Source organism: Pogoniulus pusillus, chromosome 17 (assembly GCF_015220805.1).
Source record: "Pogoniulus pusillus isolate bPogPus1 chromosome 17, bPogPus1.pri, whole genome shotgun sequence".
NCBI classification, from domain to species: domain Eukaryota; kingdom Metazoa; phylum Chordata; class Aves; order Piciformes; family Lybiidae; genus Pogoniulus; species Pogoniulus pusillus.
The window spans coordinates 10,897,126-10,921,358 of record NC_087280.1 but is presented as its reverse complement, the minus strand read 5'-3'; the positions used below and the strand labels follow the sequence as shown (position 1 = coordinate 10,921,358).

At 39.3% G+C, this 24,233-nt stretch overlaps 1 protein-coding gene across 2 annotated transcripts; it reads right to left on the bottom strand.

The window, feature by feature from the left end:
• Window positions 1–232: 232 nt before the first annotated feature.
• On the bottom strand, window positions 233–22,388 carry AP4E1 (adaptor related protein complex 4 subunit epsilon 1). Of its 2 annotated transcripts, XM_064157621.1 has the most exons (21): window positions 22,120–22,388; window positions 21,103–21,174; window positions 20,162–20,285; window positions 18,081–18,154; window positions 17,694–17,815; window positions 16,703–16,862; window positions 16,025–16,191; window positions 15,312–15,385; window positions 12,891–13,013; window positions 12,692–12,801; window positions 12,283–12,422; window positions 11,651–11,763; window positions 11,381–11,499; window positions 10,356–10,658; window positions 9,817–9,931; window positions 8,540–8,675; window positions 7,536–7,791; window positions 6,191–6,763; window positions 3,678–3,862; window positions 2,814–2,971; window positions 233–2,434 (listed from the first exon to the last, which is right to left on the bottom strand). In XM_064157621.1, exons 1-21 carry the CDS (start codon window positions 22,279–22,281, stop codon window positions 2,274–2,276), a joined length of 3,447 nt encoding a protein of 1,148 aa, XP_064013691.1. In that variant the 5' UTR covers window positions 22,282–22,388; the 3' UTR covers window positions 233–2,273. The 2 variants fall into 2 exon arrangements, with proteins under 2 accessions (XP_064013691.1, XP_064013690.1); XM_064157620.1 differs by lacking the exons at window positions 21,103–21,174; window positions 22,120–22,388 and adding an exon at window positions 19,239–19,505 and having other exon boundaries at window positions 2,343–2,971; window positions 20,162–20,242.
• Window positions 22,389–24,233: the final 1,845 nt, after the last annotated feature.

Sequence of the window (24,233 nt, the reverse complement as noted above, 5' to 3'; positions counted from 1 at the left end):
AGTCCAACCCTTTACCACAGTGCCCAAGGCTAGACCATGGCACCAAGTGCCACATCCAACCTTGCCTTGAACTGCCCCAGGGACGAGGAAACATAAACAGATTCAAGCCTTCTGCAATGTTACTGTTACTGTTCAGATGCAAAAAGAAGCCATTAAAATAGAACCTAGATCTTCACATGCAGAAACACTGCTACATGTGGTAGCAAAGAATATTTAACAAGCATCAACCCAATTTATATTTTAAATTAAATGGAATTTTATTAAACTACAAGAAATGCAAAGATGGCGACAGATTAAGACAAATATCTGGGACAATCTAAAAATAAAGACTGGCACAGGTACAGTTCCCTACAAACTCCTTGATATGAGGTTACCATAAAGCTCTTCAAATCTGCATACTGACAACACACATTACTCCTATGGTGAAAAAGGTTGCCAAGAACATCACATGAACAGCAGAAGGCATGTGTTGTTTGCTGTTCTTTTTAAACACTAGAATACTCAACAGCTCATGGCTGAAATGGTTTAAATGCATAGGCCACAAACTGATACTTCTGTTATAGTTCATATGATTACAAAAGTCCAGTTGGTCTGATTTACCAGCAGAGAAATCGTTTGCTGGAAATTATTCCACTAAAAATCAGTTTCTATTTATATAAACTGTTTTAAAGTGTGCAGTAAACATTAGATATGCAGAACATTCAGTATATTTACAGGTTCAGTGCACTTTAAATTCCTCAGTAAGAAGGTACCAAAACAACAACAAAAAAGGAGCTTTGCTTGTAAGATCAGACTTGTGATGACACAAGTGGCATGACTTAAAAAACAACCAAATCCACACACAGACATAAAAGAAACTCACAGCACAATATTTTTATGATTTCACAAACGCTTACCAAAACACTAGCAAAGTAAGGAATACTTTATTTTCTTTTACAACCAGTGCTTATCAGGTGAGAATCAGTAACACTGAAATGCAACAAAGAATTTCCTTGCTAATATCAACCACAAAGGAGAATCCATTTATACCAAGTCTGATCCATGTGCACAATCTTTGATGTTTCTAAATAAAAAACCTGAGCAGCTATAAATAATATTAAGCAATGACAAAGCTTTCATTTAGCATCTAAATAAATTAAGATTGCTGGCTTTTGAAGACCATGAGATTATTTCAGGAAGAAAAAAAAAGGCAATCTAGGTAGACACATTTATCATGTATACTGCTCTGATTTACATCTCTTACGCCTTACTGCAATTCCTGGCCATGCTCATACAAGATACTCACATCTGTGCAAGTGAAACCTTTCAACAGTCATACTGAGGCTGTAAATAACCAGAAATAACATCAACATTTTCTCCATGTCCAATGTTTGTGGGCAGAGGCATTGGCCAGATTAAATTTACAGGACTGACTAGAGAGCAATGAACATGTCCACTGGGCAACTAGTCAACGTGTCCACGAGGCAACTATCCCAGCTCAGTCATCTCAAACTTCACCCACATGAATCTTATCTTCAGACACACAAAAATATTCACTGTCACAGACACCTAAGGAAAGGGAACGTGGCTGAAACGAGACAGGAAGAACTGCAGACAGGAAATAACCTGACAGGCCTTAGATCATCCCCCAGGAGCTGCTTCCATACAACTTCTCATGTCTGTCTCCTATCAAAAACCTATTAGATGTTACTATTTAAATAGTAGGTATCAAAGCCCATGGGAAGTGTGTTGCTTACTGAAATCTTTTAACTGTGCTTAAAACATGCATTTGTTGCTACATAAGTTACTTTATACAATCACCAGTACAGGTCTTGTTGCCTGCAGTGCTTAAAAATAGCTTTTGAAAAAAAAATCCAAGTAAAATTAGATGATCCTGATAACTAATCAAGTCTGACCTCATAATGGAGATAGTTTTTCTTTAAAATTAGATTTAAGTAGTTGATAGAAGGAATAATTGTTGGCATCTATAAAAGCTGCATAATAAAAATAAATACTTTCAGTCATTTACAACAAAATTAACAAATATACATTTCACTTAAACAGGGAACAACAATGGATTACTTGTTAGTCACTGTACAGTCCTGAGCATGTTTTTGCAGGCATGTTAGGTCATCACTCTGCACCCACAAGTCCACATGACAAACACTGGAGAACACTCTTAATACATCTGAGAAGCAGTATCTTAATTTAGCTTTGGTAGTTATCTGTGCAACTGTAAAAATCTTTGATTTCCTTTTCACGCACCAAACAGATTAAGGCAGGCACGAGTGTTACTAGGATTCCTCCATCACCTTTTGACACTGATACAGCAAACCATCTGGAAGAGCAGAACAAGGCGATCTGAACCACAGCGCCAGCATCCCTGAGTGAGTGCGACAGTGCAGCAGACAGGGCACAGATGGAAGGAGCTGGCATGCCAGTATGCCCTCATTACCTTATAACAGAGGCCACAGAAAAAACAAATTAACAAGTGACAAAAGCTATAGCATAGTCACCACAAGAACACATCTTGCTCTCAAACTCCATTCTGCTGTCCTCTTCTACTCTTAGCCCTACTCCTCTACCATGTCATCAAAATTGTGTCTCCTGCATGCAACCTCAGCTTCATATCTGTCTTGCAGCTACATTCCAGTTTTTCCATCCTGTTCAAAATTCTTCACATCACAACAGTACCCCTGAGTAAGACAAGGTCCACAGGACAATGGCAGCTAAACATTCCCTGCCTTAAAACACTAGGATGCCTGCTCCCACACTCATATTCTGCTGGGACAAATGACAGGTTGTATGCAATCTTTAAGTACACTTTCACTCACCTATAAGGTCAACTATGTGGAGTTTCAACTTCTGCTGCAGTGTATTCAGGGCTGCTGAAAGGGAATCTTCAGAAGATGACATTTTTATGTTTTGTTTCACATCATTGGAAAGGGATAACCACAGCTTCCCAAAGTCTTCTGTAGTCATTTCCATTGGCCTAAAAATAAGTTCACCATATATCTTAGCAAAGTATTCCTCAGAACAGATTTGGTTTCCTAAAAAACTGCATCTGGAAGCAACTGGGCAATAGAGCAAGCAATATGCAAATACAAACAATTTTAAACAAACTCTTCCTCTTCCCAGCTTAACAGTTTTAAAAGTTTCTGTTGCTTTGTATTTCTAAATGTATGAATGGCCTTGAGGTATTTGCCCACTGAAAGAGACAAAACAAGTTCAATGAGTGGTGGACTCAATTATGGAAAATGAGGTGTATTGCACTGTAAACCAGAGAAGTCTACTGGAAAAAGAACTTTTTTAATTCCTCTGCAAAATTCATTAGTCTTTTCCTGCAATGTATAGGTCTCTGTACCCAAATCACCCTTTTCACTTTGACATTACATTCTGTAATCTTTTTAAACTCTCTCAGTTCTGCCAGTCTCCTCAAAAATGCATTCTGTAGCTCCAGGACTATTTTAACCTGCAACGACTGTCAATATTCTCAGTGGATTTGTAACTATTTCTGGAACTTTGCCCTTTTTTGCTAAGTGTATAAATAATACTTTACTATCTTTACCAGTCATCTTGACTAAGTTTAGCCACTCAAGATGAAGCCTTACATTTTCATAATCAACACCCACATTAGCCAGCTCCTGTCTAATACCCAAGCACATGCATTTTTTAAGCCTGCAGCTTGTTTTATTTACCGGATGAAGTCCAGCAATGACAACGTTATTGAAAAGTCCATGTGGGTTTCCATCTCTGACTGGTAATTAACAGAGCCAGAAAGAATTCCCTGTGTACAGAATTTGTTCATCCACACACATTTCTGGCAAAGTTTCACACTTTGAGCTTCAATTACAGGAAACTGGTAGGTGGGACTCTCCAAAACCTGTATTATATTTTAACAGGAATAGAGAATGTAAGTCTTGCTGTCAAGTTGTGTAAATGGCTAAGATATAGCTATAAAACTGTGTAAATGGCTTTTATTTCAATTGATTTTTCTTGGACTACTTCTTAGCAATTATGCAGGATAAATCACTATCATCTAAAAAAGTTCTATGAGAGTTAAAGCACTGTAGAAGTTGATCTCTTTCTGCCAGCTGGCTTTTTGCCATTCACTCACCTTTTCCCCTGAACAATCGCTCAGAGAGATCAAGAACTGATGACCAAAAACCTGAATTCTGTAGTTCAACCCCAAAATAAACTAATATATAAAAAACATGCAACAGTGAAACATACCCCAAGATATGTGCTAAAAGCAAGGAAGTTGAGATATCATCCCCAATCACGAGGATGGCTTGAAGATTACTCAGCAGTCCCTGGCTTCTCCAAACAAACTAGTAACATGGAATCTCTCTGTCACAGTGGTCTTTTGAGGAAACTGAAGTGAATTTCAAGGCAATCTAGACATCAGATGCCCACTTTCTACCAATACCATGACGGGTTTGACTCAAGCCAGAAATGGAAAAAAAAAAGAGACTTAATAACCAATTAGTAGTTCTTCGATTAAGTTGATTCTAAAATAAGTATTCTGCTGTATTCTCTTTATCCAGTTACTTTGAGTGCCTCCATCATTTCATAGTTCTGTGCTTCTTTCAGCAAAATCCATGGACAGTCACATGCCAATAGTGACAGTCACATGCAACTCCTAAAAAAGCTTTCCAATTATTTAGGTGATGTAAAAATCAAGACTGCCACATGCTTTTACAGAATCCCAGAATGTCAGAGGCTGGAAGGGACCTCAAAAGATCATCCAGTCCAAGTCCCCTGCCAGAGCCAGATTACCTGCACCAGATCACACAGGAATGCGTCCAGGTGGGTTTTGAATATCTCCAAAGAGGGAGACTCCACAACCTCCCTGGGCAGCCTGTTCCAGTATTCTGTTTCCCTCACAGTGAAACAATTCCTCCTCATGTTTAAATGAAACTTCCTATGCTTCAGATTCCACCCATTGCCACTTGTCCTGTTAGTGGACATCACTGAGAGGAGCCTGGCTCCATCCTCCTGGCATTCACCCTTTACATATTTATCAACACTGATGAGGTCACCTCTCAGTCTCCTCTTCTGCAAGTTAAGTTGCCCAAACTCCCTCAATCTCTACTTGTAAGAGAGATGTTCCATGCCCTTGATCATCTTTGTGGCTCTGCACCGACCTCTTTCAAGCAGTTCTATGTTCCTCTTAAACTGTAGGGCCCAGAACTGGACACAGTACTCCAGATGTGGCCTCACCAGGGCAGAGCAGAGGGGCAGGAAAACCTCTCTCAATCTATTAGCCACACCCTTTTTAATACACCCCAGAATGGCATTGGCCTCCCAGCCACAAGAGCACATTTCTGGCACATGGTCAGCCTCCCATCCACTGGGATCCCCAGATCCTTTTCCCCTTCACTGCCTTCCAACACATCAGTTCCCAACCTATACAGATACCTGTGGTTGTTCTGTCCCAGGTGCAAGACTCTACACTTGCCCTTGTTGAATTTCATTAAATTTCTTTCTGCCCAGCCCTTTGTCCTGTCCAAGCCTTGCTGAAAGGCAGCACAGCCTCCTGGTGTGGTAGCCACTACAAGTTACTACCCACGGCTAAATCACAGATACAGCTGATGTTACAAAAAACCCCACATATACCAACTCATCTCCACCATCAACTGGATGGACACAGGAGAACAAAAATGAAACAAAAAGTATCTTTGTAAAAAAACTGACCAAAAAAAGCAACTCGAAGTAATCTCACATAAATTATGTGATCGAAGAAACTGCATCATGACTGCCTGTCAGATAAAGACAAATGAATGCACAGGCAAAAGTTACACCCAGACCAAAAAAAAAAATTACACAGCAATTTCTTTGTCAATTCAGGTCTGAGTACAACTGTTTAGGTTTCCATTCAGTCTTAGAACACCAAGATTAAGCTGAATTTGGACTGCAAAATTCACACGCACACTTGTTATACAGAGGCAGGTAGTAGGATATGAAACCAAGGTGAACTTAAAAAGCAAGCTGCTAACTTCTGTAACAAATGACAGAAAGTTTTGTATTGAGATTTCTTTTACTACCCTTCAAGATATGTGTAATAGCCATACCACAAGTTTTAAGGAAATGCTTTGGTTAAAAGGCATGGTTAGTATTATCTTTACCAAACACTGCAAACTGAAATACAAGTGAAAGGCAAAATAAAATCCAAGTGAATTTGAAATCTAATGGAAATAAGGTTTCTTACCTGAAAATGTTCTGTTTCTTCAAACACTAAGTTCACAGTATTGCATGCAGAAGTGGTTTTATTTGAAACAAAAACAGCCAGCAACAGAGAGTCATCTGTCCACACCTTACATAAATGCAGAGCTAAGGCATCACTCTGACAAAGTTCTACTACTTCAGAATGAGTGAACTCTTCTAGCTCTTCTGGTAAGCAAAGGACCAATGGTGTTTTACTGGCACTTTCACAATGAGCACTTGGAGAAGGCTGAAAAATTTCAATATTACTATCAAACAGAGTCGACTCTGACATCCTGCTAGCTGAAGGTCCATCATCCAGCACTGATGTTTTTAGCGATAGAGGTGCTTCAAATGCTGTATTATCTTCTACAATATCTGAAGAACACAGGGAGGCTTTCCTTAACCTCGTGTTTATACTTCTCTCACAGTCTTCCATGTTAATGGGTACTGCATCAAGTAAGGGACCAAAATCAGAAGCAGCACTATTTTGGCAGTCTGATGCCTCCTCACTGCTCTGAGTTGCATTTATCTTTGATTTTCTTTTGAACTTCTGAGTAGCTGTGTCTGCTTTCCCCATCTGAAAAGGAGAAAAAAATAAATGGGTGGGGAACTTTCAGCAACTAGCTACATTACCATTAATAGCACAAAACAGAGACAGGAAAGGTAATTATCAAGGGATCAACTGAGATGACAAATGCAAATAAAGTCCAAATATTTTAATGGATTCAGAAGCAGGTTTTTGCTGTATTTCTTATAGGGTATTGCATTACCCTTTAATTCAAGAATGACTCTAGGTTCTCTAAAACACAAACTAAAACCTCCCATTATAAAGTAAGCACAGGTAAACATTTTTTGGTTAAACCAGTGGGCAATACCAATATTTGAGCTGGCTAATAAAGTAATGGTAGTCTTAAAAAGATTACCTAATGGTGAATTCTTTAGTGTTCTGCACATTAAATAAGAGATGAACCATAAATTAAAAAACAGCATTGGCATGGGGCATCAAACTCTAGCCTTATGGCCAAGTGCATGCCAACAGCTCTGCAAGGCTGGGTCACGGAACAGTTGTTAGGGAAAACAGAGATTAAAATTTGAAATCCAACAAGTAAACAGAGAGGAGTTTCAGTTACTCAATCAGATCTTCATCACAGGTTGCTTCAGCAAGTAATATCCAATCCATTTCAAGTTCTTACAAAAGTGATTTTCAATAGTTTTTCAATTACTTCAGTGTCTCTGCCTTATTTGAATACAACACTAATTTGATTGCAATTTTCATGTAAGTATTTGTAAATGTAAATAAGGCAATATATAAATTTTATAAACTTAAAGTCTCAAAAAGAACCACTTACCAGACTGACACCTGCATTTGACCCTAGCCCAGTAAACAAAGTTGATGCTAACTGCTGCTTCTCTTTGTCTTCCTCAGAAAGGCTGGCAACTTGATCAGACTGTGATACAGGAGGATCATCCATTTGTCCTCCTAATAAGCTGCCACAAGAAACAGTTTGTGGCTCATTCTCTTTCCCTAGTTTGCTTTCTTTCTTTGGAAGATAGCCTTCTTTTCCCCACAGCTTGCGTACTCCTTCAAGTTTCAGGGTATTTGTCCTAAGAAGGCACACAAAAAAAAAGTAGGATCAATTGTATGAACGTCATCACACTCACAAAAACATGTCAAGACTCTAAACACCTTTCATGACTTTGGTATACAGAGCAAGGAGTGGAATACATGAATGCTTGTGCATGAAGTTACGTTAACAGCACTATTTGTTACTTTTAAAACACCCTGCAAATGCAAAATTTGACTTAGCTATATAGTCCTAAGTACAGAACTGTACTACACAGCATTAGACTGTGCTTGCCAACTCCATTCAGAGTTTCAGGTTACTTTTATAGTGTATGTGAATGTTTTTTTTCAGCTAACAGAACTGACATGGTACCTATCTTTCTGTCCAGGATAAAGTTTGTGGGAATCAAAGCATATTCTAACAGTTGATGCTGATTCCTTAAAAAGTAACTTAAGTTAGAGACTGAATATTAGAAGACACTTAAGAAGTATTTTATGTCTCACGAAAAGTGGTCACATACTCAGACTATCTGAACTCTAGGAGAAATTAATTCAACAGACACAGGCTAAATGCTGCAAGTCTTGCAACTACAAAGCCTCACTCTAACTTTCTTACACAAACTGGTTAAAGAATCTGGAAAGAGTTCCAAGGTTTCCTGTGTGCAAGCATAAATGCAGCATCCAAGCTCCACTGTATTATTTTCAGTTCCGTGTAATGATGCAAAGACTCCTGGTACTGACAAGGACAGAAGTGTCAGTGTACTTCATTTCAAACACAAATTAACTCACTCTTTATGCCCCGTCTCAGCGCTATTACCAGACGTATCAGAACCAAAAGATAATCCAGCGGGAGACTGCCTGCCAGTGACAGCAGATGAGGACACACTTGAAGTAAAAGACAATCCATAAGGTTCAAAATTCAGAGCTGCAAGACAAACAGAATCTACACTGAAGCATTAAAAAATTAGGAAAGCCTATCTACTTTCAGAAAATAGATTTCAGTACTGATGCACTTCTCAAGCTTCCTATTAAGGATCCTATTGTCATTCAAAATGGATGTTTCTGTTCTCAGGTTAACTTTTCTGGTCATAAAGAGATTTATCTAAAGCATGTATGCATTTAGTATTTGGGTTTATACTAAAATTAAACAGAAACAGCAACTTTACAGCTTATCACCAAAAAAATCTGCCAATGCTTCGCATTTGTAGTCAGAAGTACTATGTTGGATCTAAGTCAGCTTTTCCATTTGATCATGAGCCTAAATAACATTTTGAGTCTATAGCATTATGTGCATATATTGCTGCTTTCCAAACATACTTGACACCTTGGGTGATAAATCATTTTTACTGAGACCTGCAGGCAAACATTCACAACTTTATCTCAGAGAAGTGGTAACCCTAACCCCAAACTACACATGTAAGCAAAGACAATATTATTTATTGTATACATTAACTGTATAGTCAAAATATGTTTAAAAAATTAACTGAATTGTGGATAATGCTAATTCCTCAACAGTAAAGGAAAACATTAACTAAGCCTTCCAGCCTCAGTGAATTCTTCAGAAGCATCTAAAAGAAGTTCTTCTGTGTCAGGCTACAGTAAACAATATTTCTATAAAAATGCACTATAGGTAAAGTTTTGAGTGGTTTTTAGGTAACTAAAAGCAATTAGTGCTGTCTTTATCAGCACCTCCACTAGGGAAGAAATGTCATAAGCTAAGTTCACAATGTTTACTATTGCAAACTATAACTCCATCAGCAAAAGTAAGTGCTTGGTATAGTGAAATTAAGAACCCTGGGCTCTCACTTTAATAATCCCCAAATTTCACATCTCACATATCATTAGAGACCATAGTAAAACATTCTCATCTGCAGAACAGCAGCCTATGACACAGCAACAGTTACATACATCTAGGTGGTTCCAGAACTATCTTGTGATTTACAAGAGACAGGTTAAAATAAAGTTATTTTTTAAAGTAATGTTTTCTTTTAACTGTACATTCAGATTGTTAGTACTTATCACACAATTTACCAGCTACTTAATAAATGCAGCAAAATAACAGTCACCTTTTTCCTGAGAAAGTTTTTCCTGTTGTCTCTGGTGATGAGGCTTATATGGTGCTGCACCACAACCAAGTCCCTCAGCCACAAAACCATCCAGAAAAGATAAGGAAGCATCGACCTACGCAGAATTAAGGAAAGAGCAAAAGCAATGAAAACGTTTTCTGTACATGAGCCTGATGTTACCAGAGGAATACTGTCTCTTATCAGGGTGCTCTGTTGTATGTCTGAGATCTCCCAGAAAAGTTCCTGCATTAACAGAAATTGTTGACTATGTTCAAATAGTGTGTAAAAAAGCAGCTTTGTTAAAAGGTACTCCAGCTTACTAATTATACATCATGGGTCGTTATCTTTTAGTGTAGAACATTATGATTCATTGATGCCTGAAAAAGTGTGTTTCTGAACACTCACTTTAAGCAGACAAGACTAGTACCAGTGAGAATTGTGAAATGTCACTCATTTTAAAAGCATTTTATTTTGTCAACATATCCAACCTTCTGAACTACAAAGAGCTTCATGAAACACATGCACCACAGCTGTCTTACCACTATGTCACTGCAACTACCATCAAATGGAAGCAAGTTTTTCATCAGTGTTTTGTCTTCACACAGATGCTTCAATTCAAAGGCATGCTGTCTCATGCTGGTATCCAGAGAGTTGCTGAATTCTTGGATCAGTTTGTCAACTGTCATCGAACTAGATGTACGTGATGCTATCTTGGTGACTGCAGCCATTATCCACACTTTAGTTTCAGAAGTAACAAATGTTTTCTTCAGCAGACTGTGTAGCTTTGTCAAAATAACTTCTGGATCAACATCTGTAACAAGGCTGGAATATTCCCCCAACACCTGCTCACAAGAAACAGAAAAGACACGTTTAGTCACACAGAGAAGTGGACTGAGTTATTAAACTAGATTGTAGTACTAAATAACACCACAGTAAAATCTACCTCATATACAAGAAACTAATATTGAAGCCTGTCTAAATTGCTGTCTTTACCATTTTGTGGTTGGTAATAATGGCCTGGAAATGATCTTTGCATTTACCTCAGTAGACTCCAACTTTAGCTTTTTAAAAGCTGAATAGCTGTGCCAAAAAGACAGCTAAACATAACGATTTGGCCCTTACAAAACATGACTTGCTCATACAACAGCCTCTTCTTTAGGTGGAAGATGAAGCTTACTCAGGTACCAGACAACATTAGCGCAGTATCTGACATGTTTAGCCTTGCAGGTGACTGCATTTCACAATCAAATCTGAACTATTTCTTACAAAGACAGAAATGCTCTCAGAAGGTGGTCAGATGCATGCAGCTGCTAAGCCATTACAGTAGTCACCTGCCTTACAGCAAGCAATAGAATCACAGAATGTCAGCTTTTTTCACAAACTATGACAACTTAAGTAGTCCTCAGGCACCAAGAGGTCACTAGAATTAGATTTCAGCATATTGACTTCACATAAAGCCAGAATAAGCATGACTAAACATTGAGAATACTTAAAAACAACACCACCTCTGACATTTTCCTTTCATTGTGTACTCAGTATTCAACTGAATCTGTGTGTACCTTACCCAACTCATAACTTGAAGGAATTTCTGTGGATACAATGCATCCTCCTCTTTAAGTAATGCTAAGTAAGACTGTACTGCGTAGATCCGTAGCTGATCATCTTCTTTTCCATCATCAAATCCTAGATAGAAAACAAAACATACTTTGCCTGAGATGCAAATAATAACCTCTCATCAAATCTCTGAAGTGCATTTTAAGCAAAAACAAAACAAAAAAACCCAGACAATTAATGAACACATCTAATTCTTCAGAGCATTCAGGGAGCTACTCACCTTCAGCCAACAACCTCAGAAAGTTGTTTGGGATATCAGGATGCACAACATCACCTCCCACTGAAAACACTGCATTCATTGTTTGGATGAACCACTCATTGTCAGGGGCATACGTGTCCTGATGTTAAGGAATGAAATGCTAAGGCATACCTTTTCTTTCCTTTTTAGTGTGTTTCCTAGGGAAACCAATTTTCCACAGATAAGACACCCAGCCTGCTCTCCCCAGTAGTCTGGGGTCAAATATAAGATCAACCTAACTGAAAAGGAAATATTCCTGGATACAAAACTCATTATCACACAGGAGTACATATAAAAAAATCAGGCAATGGCAAGTCTAACAGCAACATCCACCATGTGACATATCCCTAATCACCACTGTCTTGTGTTTGACATAGTTAAATAATCTTTATTTCTGTGAAAGTATGTTATTCTTAAAATCAGCAAAGAGATCTGTGACATGAGTATCACTCCCACAACACAGAACAGCACTGAGACATCCCTCTCAATAGTGGTGTAAAACTAAGTTATCATTTAGAAACACAAGGTTTTAGTACTAAAATCTAAAGGCAAAATAAAGTGGTTTGAGTGCCATTACTTCCTCTTAGTGAAATACAGGAAAAACAGAAGGATATTTCTCAGCTAGTTCTGCTATTTTGCCAGCTAAGTTGATGATAGCATATTCTTCTTTGCTTTCTTTTAAGTAGTCAAGCATCTTCTGAACTATAACGATTACATTTTGTCCATTTGTAATTCTATACAGAAGCTCTAAAGTCTGAAAGAGAAAACAAATATATATATATATAAAAAATAGGGTCTGATGACTCAAAAAAGGAAGCAGGCAAATAGTAACATTTTAGTATCATGCCAAATTGAGTAATTGTCTTTAGTTGGCAAGTCTTAAATAACACTACTTATCTACATAGCTTGTCACATTGTTATTAAGTGCTCTGTCACAGTAACTGAGACAGCCTTTTACACTACTCATTTCACATCACTCATCTTAAAATTGATTAACTTTTGGATATTTAAAAATTCACTGACCTCCCTTTTAATAATAGGATCTGGATGGTCCAAGCATTCAATTATTGTCATCTGGTGCTGAAGTGCTAGATTAGGATCCTGCAGGATAACATAGGTCAAAGCCTTTAAACCTAGAATAGAAGTGATTTGAAGTGATGCAAGAGTATGTATGCTACTATAACCAAATTGAAAACTTCTCAATGAAATCAAGTATCCTTACCTAAGTATTTCAAATTAATTTTGGGTGACAAAACAAATTTTCCAATGCATTTGGCAGCCTTTTCAAGCAGTTCAGGTTTGGGATGAATGGTATAAATTGTCTGGACACATTCAAATAAGATAGCTGTGAGGAAGGGGAAAAGACTTGCAATTAATGTGTATCAAATACTTCCATAATGTTAACAAGCAAACAACCTCATTGACTTGTCGAGGGACTGCAGCATTGTCCCACCCTCACTGAATTTAACTGCAGAGTACCTATTGCCATAAATAAAAACAAGATGAAAGACTATGCTCATAGAATCAACCAGGTTGAAAGACACCTCCAAGATCATCCAGTCCAACCTATCACCCAGCCCTGTCCAATCAACTAGACCATGGCACTAAGTGCCTCAGCCAGTCTTTTCTTGAACACCTCCAGGGACAGTGACTCCACCACCTCCCTGGGCAGCCCATTCCAATGCCAATCACTCTTTCTGGGAAGAACTTCCTCCTAACATCCAGCCTATACCTCTCCCGGCACAACTTGAAATGGTGTCTCCTTGTTCCATCTGTTGTTTGGTGCCTGGGAGAAGAAACCGACCCCCACCTGGCTACAGTCTCCCTTCAGCTACTTGTAGACAGCAATAAGGTCACCCCAGGCCTCCTCTTCTCCAGGCTAAACAACCCCAGCTCCCTCAGCCTCTCCTTGTAGGGCTTGTGTTCCAGGCCTCTCATCAGCTTTGTCACCCTTCTCTGGACATATTCCAGTATCTCAACATCTCTCTTGAATTGAGGAGCCCAAAACTGGACACAGGAGTTCTTTAGTACATACATATTTTTTATTACCCTTTGTCATTGTGCATACAACTTCTGTCCTTAATTTTCTTCCAGCCTTTAAGTCTCCTATAGTTACTCTAGAGACTGGGCTAGGACAGTCTTTACGAAGCCAATAGGCAACTCTAAAGGATTTGAGACATAATATTTTTCAATTATGATTTCTGTGCTGCTACCAACAGCCAAAATAATCTCAAGAACATTCTTTTTTTAAAAAACAAACAAAAAAGAAAACCCAACTAACAAAAAAAACCCACAGTTCTGTATAGGTGTTTGAGAAAAAGCCAGAAGTAAACTGAACAACAAACACAAGAAGTAATTAATCCTCTTTGTGGCAGCAATTTGGGCAAAGATTCAGACTAATTTGCTCTCATTGGGTTTAAGTGGCACTTAAAATCATGATGTGAATTTCAGTTGCTCTTGAAATTCAGTCTCTAAATAGACTGATGACTACCTACTACTCCTCTTAAGAACTACAAAACTGAGAAAGATTGACAAATTAACAACTTAAAATAAATTCAATGTTTAACTCTCAACAATTGCAAATGTAAATTGCTTATAAAGGCATCACAACTCCCAATGTCTTTTTCTTGCCTAAAAGAACAAAAGCTGTAAACAGAATACACTCAATGTCTGACAGTTGCTTCGTCATTTACTATTTACTAAAAAAAGAATAATTTCCCTTTTTTAGTGGAAGTGAAATTTACACAACGCCTTACAAAATACATATCCAGAAAGCATCAGACACCTAGAGCTATGGGCCACGTTATTTGCTCCCCCCCAGCCCTCTACTCAGTATTGTTCTAAAAAATGTCTTCATTTTCTTTCCATTCCATTAGCTCAGGTACTTTAGCAATATCTACAGGACTTTACTTTTAACAATAGTAGGAGGTTTAGGGCTTTTTAATAGTAAAACAGCTCTTAATGTAGAGCTGTAGTTCTAGAACATCAAATCAGGGTGTTTGAGGAAGAACGAAGACCTAGGGAGAGGAAGACAAAATAAAATGCAAATAAATGGTTCAACTATTTTTTTAAGGAAAGAAGGGGACAGTCCAATTATTCCTTTTGCTTTATTCTAGTAGCAGATAACAGCTGTCTCTACTGAGAGCATAATGACATTTGGATAGCCTTTTACCATACTCTAGAAATTTGAAATGTGTGCCCAAAATATCTTCTCAGAAGAACCACTGACCTCTGGAGGTGCCATTAACTGTAGCTAGAGAAAAAGCTCTACACAGACATAAAAAATTGATGCTGTCACTCTTGCACACTTTTTATTGCCTCTCTCAGGGCAGTTAAGATGTAAGCACTTCTCATCAATGGAGCCGGATAATTATAAATTATAATTTTTTTCGACTTCAGCAATATTCAGTAAGAACTTTCATGAAGAAGCTGACAGTGCAAACATTGTATAAAGGCTTTTGAGTCAAGATGAATTCCCACTAAACAAAAATGTTTTACTTCAATAACAATCTGCACTGTACAGCAATGCAACAATTGCTTTACCAGTTGGACAAAAATACTGCATAAGTATTTTAGCACAATCAACTACTCACATTTTTAATGTTTCCAAATACTGACAATTACATAAAATAACTTCACCTACCATATGTAATATTATGATTTATCTCTGCTCTTCTTAAAGATTCATCTAGGACATCATACATCAATTCACTTGTCCTATTTAACAAGAAAAAACATATCTGAAATTATTTGCAGCACTAACAAGCACGCTATCTTATTTTACCCAAATAGCTCTAACAACAGCACTGATATCTCTAACACAAATGACTCACTTCTGTAATGTAGAATAGCTCCATAACATGTTTCTAAACAGCATTTAACAAGATGATACAACTTTCTAAAGATATTTACCATACCACAAGGGAAAAAAACCCACCACTTCCTTCAGAGCTTGTATGAAAATCAAAACATCAACAGGAAAAGGATGACAGACGACTAGGTGCTCACAAAAAACAATGCCACTTCTTAAAATATCTTTACTCTGGATTTTCAGAGTTTTGCTACCCAGCAACAGAAGTCCCAGCAAAAGTATCTTTCAAGCATATTCCACAATAATCAAATGTTTAGCCAATCTCAGAAATCAACCCTCCAGTATGTGTTTGTCATATTGGTTAATTACAAATATGAAAAGAAGTTCAACATTGAAATCCGCTTACATATATTAAAAGGCAAACAAGACCAACAAATCAAAGCAACCAAACCAAAAAAGCCCAGAAAGCTGTTCAAGGTACAGGTGATGACTATATTCTTTGCATTAACCTTCAAAATACTAATTACAGAGGAAGACTTGTTTACCTTGGATCATCTTTTCCTAACAGACGTAATATTCTTAGAAGCTGAATTTGTAGCCATGGTGCTGGCACACTGTGATAGTTGAAGTCAACAGGAAGCTTTCCTCCCACTACCTGCTTTAGGATGGTTACAAAGCTCCCAGTCAAGTCCTTGTATCCAGATGAGTTTTCCTACACCAGAAGAAGTAATAATTCAAATATTTTTATACAACATGTCAAAGTAAAAATAATCCACAACTTCAGTAAGATCAAAATACCTACACTGATAGTTTAATTTCTTTAAATGAAATCTCTATCTCATCCCTCAACACCTGTAAACTCTTCACTTTAAACCTATGTTCTTTTCTTGCTCACTTGCAAAAGGAGTGAGGGCAAGTTAAGTTGAAGGCAACAGTAAAAAATAACCATACAAGTAAATTCCAGCAAACCCTTTAGTATGCTATAGGCTGCCATCCTTAAAGCATCTAAACGATGCTGAGTGTTTGGATCATTCCAAAATGTATCTGTCCACTCAAAAGGAGAGCTAGCCCAAAGATAACACGGGTATGATCACACAGATTAACCTGTCTAACAATAACATTCTTTCTGCAAAGCTTCTGTACAGTACACTATGCATTTAAAATAAAAATATTTACATTAAAATTGCTCCTCAGTTCAGCTGTGCCTCCGATTCTTTGCCTACCTTAATCATTTGAAGATAAATGTGCAAAGAAGCAGCCATGACTCCAGCATCCCTGTCACACAAGGCTTTCCGGAACTTATCATGAATGTGCTGAACTTGGTTAGGAGCAATGAGATAGAATTTGTATAAAGCCTGAACAGCTTTCCTTCGGATAATTTCCCTGAAGAGAAATGAAACATATACAAAACAAAATTGTGCTGCTTGTCTGTTTTAAGTACTTAAACTTTGCATTTTTTATATATGCAGAACTGTGAACCTATGCGTCCAGTCATCAGAATATAACAATTTGAAGACAGATGAGAAGTCATGTTTTACAGATTTGCTAAATGACTTTGCAAATGCTACCTAAATAAGGATTTAACAAAGCAAACTTAAAAGTGTAGTAGAGCTTGATGTTGACTTGATGATTCAGAAGAACAGCCACCTAATAAACAATGTAATTGGATGCTGCAAACCTGTTGTGGTGACACGTGCAGCTCAAAAAACACATCCGTCTAGAAGCTGCTGAGTCACTTGACTCTACAGTTCCATTTGTCATCAATACAACACTTATAATGTTATCCTTTGTATGAAATATTTAGTAAATTAAGAATCAAAGAATTCAAGGGTATATCTGCAGGTACAATTTTATCAACAAAGTTTCTGTAGAGTTTTATTGAAAAAAATGTACCAGCAAAGTACTTGAAGGATCCTAATCTGGTTCCTCACATACTCTATAAACACTACTTCATCCACGTATTTGTTGAAAGGACTCCAGTAGCTAAATCAAGATCACATTTACCTACAAAAACTGGTTATGAAAAAAATACCTATCAAGACTGAAAATAAACAAGAATCCAAGAAAAAAAAACTAAGAGAGGAGCAGATTTTTTGAGGTAATGACTAGAAAGATCAGCTCAGAGAGAAAAAACAACAGTTTATCATAGCTATCAACAAAATTAAGACATATGATCATACATAGCAACTTGAAGTTCTGTAAATGAATACATACTTAGAATGCTGAAGCTTGTCTTCTATTAGGGGAAGAACAGCTGGAATCATCTCCCGTGGAAAGATCTGGCTGACAACAGTTAATGCCATGCACACCTCTACTAGATTAGTGCTCTGTAAGTCCTGTTACAATCATTGAAAGAATACAGTAATATTTTTACTCAGACTTTTAAGTTCTGCACAGACACCCCCCAAATCCTTCACAAGCAGACTGGATCTAGCCCATTTACACAACCCAACTGCATTAAGCATCACACTGGCAGCCGTTCTGTTGTCTGCTCATCTGTGAGAAGTGTCAGCTCTCTCTGAGCTAATCAGGTTCTTCTCTTATACAGGAAGAATGAACGAGCAGCTTCACGGTACAGAAAAAACACCAAAAACACTGTACCTTCACGACTGTGTTCACAAGTAGAAGTAGCAGTTCATGATTTTCATGTAGAAATAAAGAAACTGCCAAGTAACCTATAAAAGAAAACAGTCTCCATTACTCACTTCAAGCAATAATCAAGGTAGAAAACTTAGAACTATTTGTAATACAGGAGTTCATTATAAAAACCCAACAAAACAAACTTCACTGTTAGGCAGAAGTTGCTCATGTTTTAAACATCAGGACTTTCTTTTATTTCCAAGCAAATCAGTTACATTTCATTTGAATCAGAGTTCAACAAAAAGCAGGTAGCAATTCACAAACTGTGAGAAATAACAAACATTACAGAACTGTTACAGCTAGAGATCAGCCAAGACTACCATGAGAAATTACTTTTTGGAAAACTACTATCTTATCTGCACAACAAAAAACATGTATTACTTCCAGACTAAATCAACACAAGTGCACTTCCTTCTCTTTATTTGTTCAAAAAATAAGGTTCCTTCTTAAAGAAATGTAGTATTCAACTTGATCATGAAATACAGAAGAGTAAATTCACAACCTTATGCCAAAAACTCCCTTATTTCTTAACAATGAGGAAGTCATTTCAGAATCCCAGAAGAGAAACTTGCCAGAACCATTTTTTTTCAAGATCTCTCTGCATTTTACATTAAGGGATTTAAAGTGGAGAGTGGGGAGCCACAAGTCATGACAGTATTTTTATTTCAGAGATGGGTCTTAAAAAAAGTCTTGTTTCAATCACAGCTTAGGGATCTAATGGAAGAAGTTACATACAGAGAACTGTATTATCTGGGCTATCAGACTGATCTATCTGCTTATGAATTTATGATCTGGATGAGCTAAATAACACTGGCAAAAAATGAGTTTGTCATGATTCACTGAGGCTCATATCTTGACCAGATCAACTGACAACAATTCCTTAACAGAAACTTTGGTATACTGCATCAAGAGCCAACAAAGTCATCTTTGTGTCACATGGAACTGCAGAACAATAACAAACCCCACGGAAACTCTCTGTAACATCCTTTTACCAGATCAAAGCTTAAGGGCATTGTGTCCAGAGAACAATAAACCACCTACATTCACCAAAGGCTAGCCCTAGTATGGAAAGGTCTCAAATCAATTAATAGGAGGAGACATTTGATTCTTGACACTTACAGAGGTCACAAAGTTTTCTTCAAAACAGCTTTGGTGAAGATAGAATTTCTTAATCCCTACCAGAGCACCTGTGCACTGGTTTTCATTACTTGGGGATAAAGCAACTTTAAATCACCACTTGTAATGCATTCTCTCAGAAACTCCAATACTCGAGTGGATGATCCAGATGAAATTCAAACAAAGGGTATCAAACAAGCATATCCCGCAAGACATTGCCTTCCTTCTGTGTATGCAGACATAGTATTGCTTGGAGTTAAACCATTTTCTCTGCAAACAAGAAGAAATGTCTTCACTAGGCAGTTGAATCAGCAACTGCAAGGAAATTCTCCAAATGAGACAGGCTGACAGCTACTTCAAACTAAACCTACTGGGGAAAAGTTAACAGCCACACTGGCAGGTAAGGAAATCATATTGGATTGAAATTTCCAAGTCTGAACTAGCCTTTCACATTTCCTCAGAGGCTTCTGCTCCACTGCTCCAAGGATCTTCCCATCAGCCTCATTTCCTACAACTGCTTCTGAACTAAAAAAAAACTAATACTACAAGCATCAAACCAAAAAATATTTGTCTGACATTAACATCTTTGTCTACAGCACTTGTAAAAGAAATCAGATCCTAACAGAAACTCATCTTCAACTTGATGTGTTTTTTAATCAAATTTCTCATCAATTTATTTATGGGTGACACAATTCAAAACAACAATGGAACAACTGATGATTCACAGTATTTTCCCCCACCTTCTGCTCTACAAGCAGATACAGCACAGCTCACAAACTAGAGATTTGGTTATTTTTTAAAGAGAAGCGAGAGCCTACAAAACAAGATCCAAAAAGTAAAATGTTTTATCTATGCAGAAATTATAAATCCTAAGAAATTTTAAAAATATAGTTGGGAGTACTAAGGCTAGAGCAACATGGACATACCAACTCTTTTCTCCAAAAGATTTCCTTGCTGTGCAAGCTTGATGGCATGGATATATCCAAAGGAAGACTCATACCCCAGCATTTCACAGTAGATGAGTCTCACCATACATTCTTTCATCAGTCTCTGAAAATCAAAATTAAAATTACTGAGAATTTTAAGCTATGCTTTATAATCTTCTTCACTGCTCTAATGAAGGAGATTTTATCTAATAGAAACATACATGCATTCACACATTTTCTGAAATCAAGGTACTTGTAATTTGTCCTTTGCTATGAACATCTTCAGCAAACCAGTATCAGTTCCTGACTGTAAGTGCAGAACTCTCCATACACTACCCTTGAAGATATTATCTTGGTTTGATCAGCATGCATTGTGATCAGTGTAGATTAACTACAACTAACAAAAAACATGAATTATCTTAAGTTTCAGGTGATCCTGCTAATGCAAATTATTTTTTACCAATCACTATACTGCTACCTATGACAAGTTTTCACTATGGGAGAGGTAAAAATTTATTCTTCCCTTCAAAAATTTTCACTTATGGGACTGAGAATTGCATTAACCAACTCAAAACAGAATGTATCAACTCAGACATGAACAACAGTGCATATAAGCACAGCTGCCTATACAGCACAAATTCATTATAGGAACAATGTCAGCCTGCAAAGAATCTAGCTCATTTTGTAGGCATTATTATCTAGTTTGTGATATGACAGACTCTGGGCACCATATTGTTATCATTTGTTCACACCAAAGAGAACCACAGTGTCCTCAGTTTAACTGTGCTGCAAAACCACAAACATGGTAGCTTTTAATGCTGATGATTAAACATCTATATCAACTCTAACTTGTACACTCCACCTGGCAAAGAGTGAGAGCACTGCTTTTCTTCACCTTTGGTCTTTTGTTCCCATAGCTAGTAGCAACTAACAGGACTTACAAGTGTTGTGGTAGGGGCTGAAACTGTTGCTTTCAAACTTGTGAGTTCCTGCTGGATCAGTTTTTCTTCTTCCTAGAAAAATTAAACTTTTACTATCAAACAAATTTTGAAGCAATATATTAAGCATTTTTTTTTAATGGTACTACAAGTCTTCTCAGAACCAGGATATACCTAATTTGCAGTACTCTCACCATGCTGCTTGTTTCAAGCACGCAAGGCAACACCTTATGGACCATACCGTGCCCCCACAGAACCACATTACCCAGCAAGAGTATCACATACTGGCAGGGGTTCAACGGGACCTCTGGGGTTTATCTAGCCCAACTCCCGTGCTAAAGCATGTTCACTCTGAGCAGACCGCACGTCCGAGCAGATTTTCAATCTCTTGACGAGAGACTCCACCGCCTCTCTGGGCAGTCTGCTCCAGTGCTCCGTCACCCTCAAAGGAAAGTTTTTACTTCTGTTTAAGTGGAACTTCCCGGGTTCTAGTTTGTGCCTGCTGCCCCTTGTACTGTCACTGGGCACCACTGAAAAGAGACGGACCCCCTCCTCTTGACATCTTTCCTTTACATATTGATCACCATTGAAAAAAAGCCCCTCTCAGTCGGCTCTTCTCCAGACCAAACACCCTTTCCTCATCACCTAATCATCTTCATCTTCTATTGGGCTCGAGATCTCCAGCAGATCCCCGTCTTGTCCTGGGAAGCCCAGAAGGGGACAGAGATGTGGCCTCATTAGGGCAGAGTAGAGGAGAAGCTCCCTGCACCCGCTGGTCACATTCTTCTTAATGCGCCTCAGGTAACCGCACTGTAACCCCACCACTGCCCCCGGGCCCACAGCACATCCAGTAGCCCCGCCTGAGCGGCCCGCAGAGCCCCGCTGCACCGTGCCGGCACCTCGGTAAGGCCGCGGAGCGGGAAGGGGGAGGAGTGAGGCCCGGCCCCCACCCGCCTGGACGCGGTGAGAAAAGCAGGAGGCCGGGTATGGCCTGGCCCGAGGGGTGCCCGCAGCCCGTACATGCTTGGAAGTGAGTGTCGTGATGTTCCGGATGAGGCTCCCGAGCCGGGAGGTGGCGGAAACCCTGCCAGGGCCTCCGACGCCCCTGAGCCCGACGCCCAGGTCGTGCTGCCCCAGCAGCCCGGGCAGCACGCTCAGCGTCCGCTCCATTACGTCGCTCATGGTAGCTCCCGCCGCGGCCCGCGGCCCGCTCCCCGCCGCCGCCCGGAAGAGAGGAGCCCGCCCAGGCCAAGCCCTCACGGGCGTCACTGCGCAGTTCCGGGGCGCGCCCGCCCGGCAGCGGGCGGTGCTACCTCGCCACTAGGGCGGGACGGGAGGAGCTGGCGGGCCCAGGCTCGGGGAGCCAGGCACTAGAGGGCGCTGTGACGGCGCCGCGCCGGAAGGCGAGCTGCGGGGAGGGCGCGAGGCCCCCGCGCGGTGCTCGGTTCTGGGGGTGCGCTGCGGCCCTCGGCGTCACTGCGCTTCGGCGTCACTGCGCCTCGGCGTCACTGCGCCTTGTTGCGGGCAGCACAGCACAGCACAGCCCGCGCCGGCTGCGCGCCGCTGGCCGCGGAGCCGGAGAGTGCAGCTGAAAACACAGCGCTTTGAGAGGGATGAGGGCGAGCGCTGCCCGGCCTTCTGGGGTGGTGCCCGGTGATCTGCCGGTCACTGATGGTCGAGATGTGTAAGATCCCCGCCAAGGAGCAGAGTGACCGCTGTCACAGAATCAAGGCACGTTAGGGGTTGTAAGGGACCCCAGAGATCATCGAGTCCAGCCCCCTGTCGAGGCAGGATCCCGTAGGGCAGGCCGCACGGTAACGCGTTCAGGCGGGTTTTGAAGGTCTCCCGAGGAGACAATGCTACAAGCTCTCTGGGCAGCTTCCCTGTCAGAGGTAACTCTTTTTTTAAATCAGAATCACAAAACAAAGACATTCTAAGGTGTTTTATGAAAGAGCTCTGTGAAATACTCTTCAAGTGTGAGTGGAAACATCTAGAGACGGTCTGGGCAGAGAGGGTCCCAGAGGAGCTGTTCCTGAAGCAATTTTCGCTCCCTGGGCAGGCAGTCGTGGTTGGTGTCCTGGGAAGATTTTCACCACCTCCCGGGAACTATCTCTGCATTGACTACTTCTGTAAATGAAACAAAGGGCTTTTAACACGTGAAAAGTGCGGATTTATAAGGTTAAAGATTACCATCTTTTTCTGCTTCTCTAGATAACCGGTTTTGACGTTTTCTACTGTTGTTCCTTTCAATTTAAGATTGGGTTTATAACACTGTAGCAGAACAGGAGTAGTTGCAGAGCCTAAATGAACAGAATCTGGTTTACATTTGGTGCCCAGATAAGTGATTTCGCTTAAGAGTAAAGCTTCTCCTTTGTTAGTCAGGTGCAGGCCATATCCTAGCTGATAGCTCAGTAGGTTTGACTTTTTAATTCATTTTAGGGCTTAAGTTCTTCACTGTAGGTGGTGTACAAATAAATACTGTATGCACCGACCCTCAGGTTAGCACATGATTAATTTCTCATACTGGTGATGAGGACTGTTCATAGTGCACACATACGTGCAAAACGCATTACTTACTGTCAGGTAATAATAGATGTATCTACTGTTTTGCATACAGATCACCAGTAACTCTTCCAAACCTTTTTTTCCTTTAAGCACTAAAAATTTACTGTATCATTTAGCATAAGATAAGGTAAAGGGAAAAAAAGCAAATGCACAGAAGTAAGGCATAAATATGGCAAGGTGAGTTGCTGGATTGTTTGGGGGTTTTTCATCTTTCATCAGCTAGATAAAAAACCCTGGAAGTGCAGTTATAAAACAACTGCAAAAATAGCACTGAAAGGCTGCATTTCAGCTGTTTCTTTAGGCTCCATATCAACTGCTCTCACCACAATAAAAACATTCTAATTACCATTCCTGTAAGTTCTCCTTGGCATTAGATAGGGAAGTGGTATTCTTTCTGGATCATGAATCATCACTGGAAATAAATACTTCTATAGTAGAAAATGGGTTGATTGTATGTGAGCCAAAATAGAATCCAAAATAGAAGAGTTTTATGCTCTCCAGTGTATTGTCTTTGCATCAGAAAGAGGGATATATAGTAGTAGATGATGTAAATGATGCCAAACAAAAGC